Source organism: Dama dama, chromosome 11 (genome assembly GCF_033118175.1).
Source record: "Dama dama isolate Ldn47 chromosome 11, ASM3311817v1, whole genome shotgun sequence".
NCBI lineage: Eukaryota > Metazoa > Chordata > Mammalia > Artiodactyla > Cervidae > Dama > Dama dama.
In genome coordinates, this window is record NC_083691.1 from 44,291,640 (window position 1) to 44,302,515 (window position 10,876).

At 39.8% G+C, this 10,876-nt stretch overlaps 1 protein-coding gene across 1 annotated transcript; it reads left to right on the forward strand.

The window, feature by feature from the left end:
* The first annotated feature begins 750 nt into the window (after positions 1-750).
* TMEM17 (transmembrane protein 17) lies at positions 751-8,726 on the forward strand. Its single transcript, XM_061155212.1, has 4 exons — positions 751-923; positions 6,040-6,143; positions 6,276-6,389; positions 7,349-8,726. The coding sequence occupies exons 1-4, from the start codon at positions 824-826 to the stop codon at positions 7,625-7,627; spliced, it is 597 nt and encodes a 198-aa protein (XP_061011195.1). The 5' UTR covers positions 751-823; the 3' UTR covers positions 7,628-8,726.
* Positions 8,727-10,876: the final 2,150 nt, after the last annotated feature.

Below are 10,876 nucleotides of genomic sequence, written 5' to 3' on the forward strand. Positions count from 1 at the left end.
TGAAAGTTAATCCGATAATCAAACATTCGTTGCAAGCATGTTTTCAAACTGTTGCAATGTAGTGCATCAAATATAAATATATATATGGTGTGTAAGGGCTTCTCTGGTGGCTCAGCTGATAAAGAATCTGTCTGCAACGTGGGAGACCTGGGTTCGATCCCTGGGTTGGGAAGATCCCCTGGAGAAGGGAAAGGCTACCCACTCCAGTATTCTGGCCTAGAGAATTCCATGGACTGTATAGTCCATGGGGTCACAAAGAGTCAGACACGACTGAGCGACTTTCACTTTCATGGTGTGTATATATAAAATATTCCTAATATATAATATATTCCTAGAAGACAGTATGTGTGAATATATAAGTGCGTATATATATATATGACATGTGTATATATAAAATATCCCTACTACATAACAACATATATTCCTAGAAAAGAGTACGTGTATATACACATACATATAAGCTACTGGGTCATGAATATTCTCTAAGCTCTGCATTCATTCTGTATTTCCCTCCAAAAAGGTTGCATTGACAAGGTGTTAGAGCTCCTATATCAAGATCCAACCCCAGGTTGCTTATTATTATTCATTGTTAAAAGGGTAGAACTTAAGACTAAGGAATCTACGGTTTGCACCCATCTGACGCGCTCCACAGGAATGTGTCCCCCTCATTCTTTTCAGTTCGAGGGGTCCCTGCGCCTCGGCCCCGCAGTGCATCCGCGCCTGCGCCGGAGCCCCCAGCGCCACCCGCCGCTCGGTTGCCGTGGGAACAGCTGAGCACTGCGGCGCCCGGAGACCTAGCCGTGAGCGGTACCGAGGCCCCGGCATGGAGCTGCCGGATCCGGTCCGCCAGCGGCTGGGAAACTTCAGCCGGACCGTGTTCAGCGACTCCAACCGGACCGGGCCGGAGTATAACGAGGGTCCGGGTGAGTGGCCGAGGCCCAGCGCGGGGCATGTGGCCCGCGGAGGACCTGGCGCGGGGTTTGGAATGGCCAAATTTTGCCCAGACCTAAGATGGCGATTTGGCCTTCAGCTGGTTCTCCGCAGTGCGGGAAACACCCTGGAGGAGGGGCCGGGCCGCTGGCAGGGACCAGGACCAGATACACGGACTCTGATACTGAGCTGGTCCCGGGCTGATCATGCTGCGACCTAACCGGCCAGTTGCAAGAGGGGCGGCTGAAGTGGCGCTGGCATTCCTCAAAAAATAAATAATATAAAGCCAACTTCGCAACCCGCGTCCGGTGCCTTGCATCCGAGAAGGCTGAGAAGGCCGACTTCTTTGCTTTTCCTCTACGGCCTCCGCCCTGGCTTTTCTGCCCTGAATGGAGTGAAAAGAGCCCACGCAATCTCCCCTTCCACTCCTCCCCCCTCCCCCCGCGCCCCGGTAAAATATCTTTTCCTTTTCTTCTTTCCTAGCAGAACAGGTACTTGCCACATGTCCATTTTCTGGCAGAAGACATAGAAGGTTTTTTTTTAATGAGTTATTTTAAACGTTCTCCGATCCGGAATGGCAGCTGCCACACTAGCATCGCCTTTAACAAAACTCGCTGTCTCCCCACTTTCTCCTTCCCCTGCCCTGTATATATATAACTCTTGACCCAAATCAAGTAACAAAATACCACGATGCCGCATTTGATGTAAGAAGTGACAACGCAGTTTTCCGCAAAACTGTTTAACCCTCTTAAAATAATGATGATAGACAACATACTGTCAACCACACCCACGCATCTTTTATCACTGAACTGTGCTGGGAAATAGAAATCTTTTCCTCTTGCTTGGTTCAGGGATTTTTCAAAGGGAACAGAGAAAAGTCGTTTCCCACTGTTTCAATTTTTCACCCTAACCACTTGCCTGGCCTCCCAGTTTAGGGCTGGTTACGATTTAGGATGTACAGAGAAAAACATAATGTGAAAAATTAGGTTATTACGTTTCTGATTCTAAAGGAAGGGATTAACAGGCACTAAAATCTGATGATGTAAAGTATCAGGGGTTTTCTGTAAAGGGCCGGATAGTAAATACTTAATACCGTGCGGGCCATAGGTCTCTGTGGCAGTTATAGATAATGATAATGGAATAGACATGGCAGTGTTCCAATAAAACTTTATTTATGGACACTAAAGTTGAAATTGCATGATTTTCGGTGTAACAAACTACTACTGATACTTCCCCCAACCATTTAAAAATCTGAAAAAGCCATTTTTAGTTCACTTGCTCTACAAAAACAGTTAGTTGGCTGGTAGTTTGCCTACTCCTGATTTATATTACACATAGTGTTTTGATTTGAATTCCATTTGCAGAACTCAGCTTGTACTTTTGCAAAATTTAATAACTTCATGTCTTGAGCTTTCAAGGTTCATTTACATATTAACTTGATTTTCAGCTGAATGATTTAAGTTTGATCTGCTGAAATATAGACATAGCATAACTCTTTAGATGCTTGTGTACAGAATTCTTAACATAAAAGCTTATTTGCAAAATTTTACTACGGTGCTTGCTTTGAAGTTATTAAAATTTTCAGTTTGACTAATTTGTTATTTTTCCACCTTTTCTTCTTTGTGGATCTAAAGTACATTTGATTATTTGTACTGTAATTACAAGGGTATATTATGACCATGTTCACAGCTGACCTAGAGTTTTATTGTTGTCATGAAAAAAATCCAAGGGGAGTGAGTTACCTTCAGATTTTAAGAATGCATTCCTTTATCAGTGGTAATTTAATAAATAGGTACAAGCAAAAGTATATCATCATAATCAGGGATATTCTTGGAACTAAAGGAAAAACCTTGCTGTGAGAGACCATAATAATTTTATATTTTAAAATTGTTAAATGATAGATATACTCAGCTGTGGAGAAAAAGAAATAATCTGTTTATAAGAAATTTATCTCAGAGCCTTTGTAAATTCTTTCATTTCAAGCAGTGGATTTCAAAATACTTATCTACTCTTAAATTGTTAGAATTTAGTCATATTTAGGATACATTTGTAGGGGTCAGTTTTAAAAATCAAATTCTTAATTTACAACCTTTCTCTGTTACATGAAAACAAAAGGTACTATGTAATCAGCCTTCTGTTCAGTTCAGTTCAGTTGCTCAGTCGTGTCTGACTCTTTGCGACCACATGGACTGCAGTATGGCAGGCTTCCTTGTTCATCACCAACTCCCAGAGCCTCCTCAAACTCACGTCTATTAAGTAGGTGATGCCATCCAATCATCTCATCCTCTATCATCCCCTTCTCCTCATGCCTTCAATCTTTCCCAGCATCAGGGTATTTTCCAGTAAGTCAGCTCTTCGCATCAGGTGGCCAAAGTATTAGAGTTTCAGCTTCAGCATCAGTTCTTCCAATGAATATTCAGGACTGATTTCCTTTAGAATGGACTAGTTTGGATTCCTTGCAGTCCAGGGGACTCTCAAGAGTCCTCTCCAACACCACAGTTCAAAAGCATCAATTCTTCGGCGCTCAGCTTTGTTTATAGTCCAACTCTCACATCTACACATGACTACTGGAAAAACCATAGCTTTGACTAGACAGACCTTTGTTGGCAAAGCAATGACTCTGCTTTTTAATATGCTATCTAGGTTGGTCATAGCTTTTCTTCCAAGGAGCAAGCATCTTTTAATTTCATAGCTGCAGTCACCATCTGCAGTGATTTTGGAGCCCCAAAAGATAAAGTTTGTCACTGTTTCCATTGTTTCCCCATCTATTTGCCATGAAGTGATGGGACTGGATACCATGATCTTAGTTTTCTGAATGTTGAGTTTTAAGCCAAATTTTCACTCTTCTCTTTTCACTTTCATCAGGAGGCTCTAGTTTCTCTTCTCTTTCTGCCTTTAGGGTGGTGTCATCTGCATATCTGAGGTTACTGATATTTCTCCCAGCAATCTTGATTCCAGCCTGTGCTTCATCCAGCCCAGCATTTCGCATGATGTACTCTGCGTAGAAGTTAAATAAGCAGAGTGACAATACACAGCCTTGACGTACTCCTTTCCCAATTTGGAGCCTGTCTGTTGTTTCATGTCCAGTTCCAACTGTTGCTTCTTGACCTGCATACAGATTTCTCAGGAGGCAGTTCAGCCTAAGATAAATGAAATTCCTGTGTCACAAAGGGCTACACTGGCAATGTCCTTATAAGAATATGTTTTCATTAATTCACTCTGCTTATTCATATTTGGTATTTACCATTTGTAAAGCAACATGCTAGGTTCTGTGAGGGTCTTAAATTTGGGTAGAATGTGGCCTGTGCTTACAGTCAGCCTGTATATAAATAAAAGAGAAGGAAAGGGACTGATATTTATCAAGTGCCTACTCAGTGCCAGGCATAGTGCTCGGGTGAAGTAATTTATATTACCTTTAATTCTCAAGCAATCTGTGAGGTAATTTTAATGTTACCATTTTACAGATGAAGAAATTAAGGCTCAAAGAGGTTAAATAATTTATCCTAAGTCTGGTATCCAGAGTTCTGAGGGAGTTTGGGAAGCTTTGGGTTTACTTGGACTCCGAAAGTTGTGATCAGACTATGTCTCAAGTGAAGGGAGTGTGGTTCTTTGCTAACACTTCTTACACACAGGTTAGCGTCATAAGTACCTAGAGGGGAAGGAGATTTCCGCTGGAGTGGGGAATGTGATCAAGAAAGGACTTATGGAAAAAGTGGCTTTGAATTGGGTGTGAATGAACAGGTGGTATTAGGGTATGCTGAAAGAGATGTGTGTCTAATTATAATTTGGGGGAGGGGTTGGTTTTGCATGATTAGTTTATACCTGAGAGATTCAGTTCAGTTCAGTCACTCAGTTGTGTGTGACTCTTTGCGACGCCATGGACCGCAGCATGCCAGGCTTCCCTGTCTATCACCAAATTCCAGAGCTTGCTCAAATTAGGTCCATCCAGTTGGTGATGCCATCCAACCATCTCATCCTCTGTCGTCCCCTTCTCCTCCCACCTTCAATCTTTCCCAGCATCAGGGTCTTTTCCAATGAGTCAGTTCTTTGCATCAGGTGGCCAAAGTATTGGCACTTCAGCTTCAGTATTAGTCCTTCCAATGAATATTCAGGACTGATTTCCTTTAGGGTGGACTGGTTTGATCTCCTTGCTGTCCAAGGAACTCTCACGGGTCTTCTCCAACACCACAGTTCAAAGGCATCAGATCTTCAGCACTCAGCTTTCTTTATGGTCCAACTTTCACACCCATACATGACTACTGGAACAACCATAGCTTTGACTACACGGACCTTTGTTGGCAAAATAACATCTCTGCTTTTTAATATGCTGTCTAGGTTGGTCATAGCTTTTCTTCCAAGGAGCAAGCATCTTTTAATTTCATGGCTGCAGTCATGTTATGTATTTCATGTGTTCATTTCATAGGCTCTTTACAGGTGGCTCAGTGGTAAAAGAATCCACCTGCCAATGCAGGAAACTCGGGTTCGATCCCTGGATTGGGATGATCCCCTGGAGAAGGAAATGGCAACCCACTCCAGTGTTCTTGTCTGGGAAATCCCATGAACAGAGCCTGGTGGGCTACAGCCCATGGGGTCGGAAAGAGTCGGACACAACTGAGCACAAGCACCACTTACATAGAACTCTTAACAAAGGGGGTAATGATTATTATAGTTATCTGTTCAATAGTATTCGTGTTGACGTTCTACATTTATACCAGTACTATGCAAAAAAACTCATCAGACAGTAACCGAAGGTGGTAAAGTAATAGAAAAATATGAAACATGCCCCCAAGTAGCAAATATAGGAACGGAATATTAGTAGTATTATGGCTATTTTCTTTCACTGTCAATGATTATTGTTATTGTGTCCGACTCTTTTGTGACCCCATGGGCCATAGTCCACCAGGCCTCTCTATCCATGGGACTTCCCAGGCAAGAACACTGGAGTGTGTTGCCATTTCCTTCTCCAGGGGTCAATGATTATAAATAGGCTTACAATTTGGAGTTTTGTTGAGCTGAAACTATAGCTAGTAATTCTAAGGAACTAAAGGATGTACAGGGCATAGAGCAGGAGTAAGAGTTTGTTCCTTTTCTCTCTGTTTTCTTCTGTAGATAATGAAATGGTTTCCAGTTTGGCACTGCAGATGTCACTTTATTTTAACACTTACTTTTTCCCACTTTGGTGGGTGAGCAGCATTATGATGCTTCAGATGAAGGTAAATGTGTGCTTTACTACTTCTCCCTGGCATTGTTACCTTGTCAGTAAAATTAAAAGTTCTTCATATTTTTTTTAAATCTCAGGTCAGTCTTACTATATGGGAGATTTTTGTTTATTTTTGTTTTTTCAGTATTCCATCTTGCCTGATTACTACAAGTTCATTGTGGTCACCATTATCATCCTAATAACTTTAATTGAAGCTATCAGGTTGTATCTGGGCTACATGGGGAACCTGCAGGAGAAGGTAGGCTCTTCTTTCCTTTCTCTCAGTGCTACACATAAATGCAGTTAAGACTTTGCCAACAAGAAAAGGCAGTGAGATGTGGAAGGAGCAAAGGCTTGTAGGTAAGGCCTAGCTCCAGCTTCACCGCGGCTGTCACTGTGGTCTGTTTGCTTACTCTCTTGAACCTTGGTTCCTTCACATATAAAATTGGGGGAATATTCACTTCACAGATTGGTTAGGATTATATTAAACAATTTATATAAAGCACCCGAACATAGTAAACTCTTAATTAGTGGTCATTTTCCCTCTTCCCAGTAGTCTTGAAAATACTTGGTCATTAAACATGATGATTTGGATTCTGAATAAGAAAATTGGGGGAAAAAAAAAAGAAAATTGGGGAAAAATAGCACACTCACCTTCTATGCAAGGCACATGTTTTCTGAGTCATCATGCTGCCTAAGCATTTACAGTTACCAGAACTGAGTGATAATGCCTAAAGATTTCAGTGTTCTTCCATGCCCTTCATAATTAAGCCCCACCCAGCCTACCCCACTGTATTTTGTGCTTTTTCCTAACACGAGCGTCCATTCCAGGCTGATGTGTTGTTTCCCAGTCATATTCTTTCCACATTTTTGCTTACTTAAGTTCTTGCCTCTTCCGCATTTTATCTAACTTGAAAAGCCTGCCTCCTTGAATTATTTCTTTTACGTACCCTGATTACTCTGTTAGAGCATTTAGTCTGTTACTCCAAGTGGTACGTACGTTTCATTATTCACTCAAGTGTAGGAATGTAGGACTGTCACATAGGTTAGTTTTCTCTTTCAATCTAGATTGTAAGTTCTCTGAGGACAAGGACCACACTATAGTTCTTTTGAATTACAGAGCTCAAAATGTAGGTTCACAGTAGTATCACTTGCTTATCGATACAAGCAGAAGATGGTACTTCACTGGTCTGATATTTGTGGTGTGTATCATTGCAGGTTCCTGAGTTGGCTGGCTTCTGGCTTTTGAGCCTTCTGTTGCAGTTGCCTTTAATTCTTTTCCTGCTCTTCAATGAGGGCCTAACAAATCTGCCCTTGGAGAAAGCAGTACATATCATCTTCACTATATTCCTTACTTTCCAAGTTGTTTCAGCATTTCTTACCTTGAGGAAAATGGTAAATCAGCTGGCAACTCGTTTCCACCTCCAAGACTTTGACCGGCTGTCTGCAAGCCGAGGAGACATGCGAAGAGTGAGATCCTGTATAGAAGAGATTTGACCCAGTGCTGTTGAATAAGCATCTGGAAGATCATTCTAGAAGACTGCAGGATAACACCAGAGGGCTAACACACAAAAAAGGATAAAGCAAGTGTTTTGAACTGTATACTCTCTGGCTCTGAAATTCCAAGGTTGGACACAATGAAAAGACTGTACATCGCATGAAAGCAGTAAATCAACCCTAGAGCCTCCATGTTATCTACCTGATGTCAAATATCTTAATTTTTTGTTGTTGTCAACTTTTTCAGGTGTGTAGAGATCTGTATTGGTGGCATTACATCTTTACTGTAATATCTCCAGTTAGTACCTGTAACTAGAAATGTGTATATTTCTTTTAATATTGTTGGCCTATCCATGTCTTGGCAGTACGCATGCAGTATGTGGAGATGCTGGTCAGTACTGTGATGTATTAGACTACATTTGTAAACTGAGACACCAAATTTTCATGTCTGCTACGGTCTTAGCAATTATACTGAGGTTAAGAAGAAAGCAGGTGGATTGTGATGATATTTAGGAAATGTTTTTATGCTAAAATTGTTATTTTCATACAACCATGTTCAGTATTTATGGTGGTGGTGTGCAAAATGTCTTCACAATAAGTTATAAAATCTTCATGTTAAAGTATCTTTAGAAATCATTCTTGTCTTTCACAGTTCTTTTGGGCTGTGGGTTTATTTTTATTATAAAGTTGCAAGAGAAAAGTACATGTATTTGAGAGCCATTTGCCACTCTCCTGGGTACATTAACCCTTATGATCTTACCTATTAAGTCATTATTCACTGAAGAACTGCTCATATCCAGTAAATTCACATGAAGATTGACCTGAGAATCAGGGTGCCTGTTAACATATAGAGTTTGGATGGCCCAAAGGACTCATGATCATAAATGAGCATATTCCCTTGCTAATAGGAGAAACCTATTGAAGGAAATTCTGTTAAGAACAAAGCTTGCTTGGGTATATCTGAACCATTATTTTTAAATGACAATTGGGTTATCTTAAGGGACACAATATTTTCTTTCCTATAGGAAAATGTGCCTCTGTAAGTATTGTATTTTACTGAGAGAGAGTTGTAGCTACATTAAAAATCATTTTTTCTATCCTTCCTGTTTTGTGATTCATGCTTATCTTAGGATTTCCATGTTATGCCTTATTCATTTTTATATTGCTTAATTTTGAAAATGTTTTCACTTCCCACTCTTAATCACACCTTACCAAGTCTGTTTATGCTCTTTTTATTATTTCTGCTTTTTATTATTATATATAATGTTCAGTCAAAGTTTTCTTCCCCCATGCACTGACTAATTAACCTTTGCCCTATACCAAAGCTGTCACTAGGTATATTCCAATACTTTGAAATTCAAAATAGAATTCTGTTTGGATAGTTTATTAAAATGTATTTGTTTACATTTGTTTCCAGATAGGTGAGTTTATAAGAACACTAAATCTACATAACAGATAAATTAAGGTGATGATCAAGAAAGACTTTTCTATTTAACAATAGTTTTCCAGAGTTTTATTTTAAATAGCAGAGCCTCTTGATACATTTAAACTTTAAGGTAAATCACTAAAAGTGTAAAGAATAATAATAAAAAAAATTTAATGACTAAATGGGGGGAAAATATATTTGTTAAAATTTTTAAGTTTTTGTTGTAATAACTATTGCTTAAAATGTAGATATAATGAGGGTAAAAAAAAAGAAACTAAGAAAATCAATTGAGAACATGACCAAGTCATTGGTTTTTCATGAAACAATAAAACCATGATTTTGTGTTAGTCTGAACCAATATTTTCTATTGGTGTATACATGGTGCTCTCTGTAAGCATAGGAAAATTGAGATAGGAAAGACTTCCATGTCAATACATTTGGAGTTTAGGCAATCTTTATTTTTATTTAATAAATTTGTTCCTCCTTAATTCCTATTGCATTTCCTCTCCAGGGTTCACAACACTGTTGTGAAGTTTTTTAGTTAGGAGATATTGAGCTTCACAAATACTTTATCTTTCACATATTTTTTTATTTTTTTTTTATTTTTTTTATTTTTTCAGTGGGTTTTGTCATACATTGATATGAATCAGCAATAGATGTACACGTATTCCCCATCCCGATCCCCCCTCCCACCTCCGTCTCCACCCGATTCCTCTGGGTCTTCCTAGTGCACCAGGCCCGAGCACTTGTCTCATGCATCCCACCTGGGCTGGTGATCTGTTTCACCATAGATAATATACATGCTGTTCTTTTGCAACATCCCACCCTCACCTTCTCCCACAGAGTTCAAAAGTCTGTTCTGTACTTCTGTGTCTCTTTTTCTGTTTTGCATATAGGGTTGTTGTTACCATCTTTCTAAATTCCAAATATATGTGTTAGTATGCTGTAATGATCTTTATCTTTCTGGCTTACTTCACTCTGTATAATGGGCTCCAGTTTCATCCATCTCATTAGAACTGGTTCAAATGAATTCTTTTTAACGGCTGAGTAATATTCCATGGTGTATATGTACCACAGCTTCCTTATCCATTCATCTGCTGATGGGCATCTAGGTTGCTTCCATGTCCTGGCTATTATAAACAGTGCTGCGATGAACATTGGGGTGCACGTGTCTCTTTCAGATCTGGTTTCCTCAGTGTGTATGCCCAGAAGTGGGATTGCTGGGTCATGTGGCAGTTCTATTTCCAGTTTTTTAAGAAATCTCCACACTGTTCTCCATAGCGGCTGTACTAGTTTGCATTCCCACCAACAGTGTAAGAGGGTTCCCTTTTCTCCACACCCTCTCCAGCATTTGTTGCTTGTAGACTTTTGGATAGCAGCCATCCTGACTGGCATGTAATGATACCTCATTGTGGTTTTGATTTGCATTTCTCTGATAATGAGTGATGTTGAGCATCGTTTCATGTGTTTGTTAGCCATCTGTATGTCTTCTTTGGAGAAATGTCTGTTTAGTTCTTTGGCCCATTTTTTGATTGGGTCTTTTATTTTTCTGGAATTGAGCTTCAAGAGTTGCTTGTATATTTTTGAGATTAATCCTTTGTCTGTTTCTTCATTTGCTATTATTTTCTCCCAATCTGAGGGCTGTCTTTTCACCTTACTTATAGTTTCCTTTGTTGTGCAAAAGCTTTTAAGTTTCATTAGGTCCCATTTGTTTAGTTTTGCTTTTATTTCCAATATTCTGGGAGGTGGGTCATAGAGGATCTTGCTGTGGTTTATGTCGGAGAGTGTTTTGCCTATGTTCTCCTCTAGGAGTTTTATAGTTT

What these genes read in the sequence shown, in the direction of transcription:
- TMEM17 (XM_061155212.1), top strand. Translation starts at nt 824, where the DNA reads ATGGAGCTGCCGGATCCGGTCCGCCAGCGGCTGGGAAACTTCAGCCGG. An exon ending in TTATGATGCTTCAGATGAAG is followed by an intron (nt 6,144 to 6,275) that starts GTAAATGTGTGC and finishes TTGTTTTTTCAG; the next exon opens with TATTCCATCTTGCCTGATTA. An exon ending in TGGGGAACCTGCAGGAGAAG is followed by an intron (nt 6,390 to 7,348) that starts GTAGGCTCTTCT and finishes GTATCATTGCAG; the next exon opens with GTTCCTGAGTTGGCTGGCTT.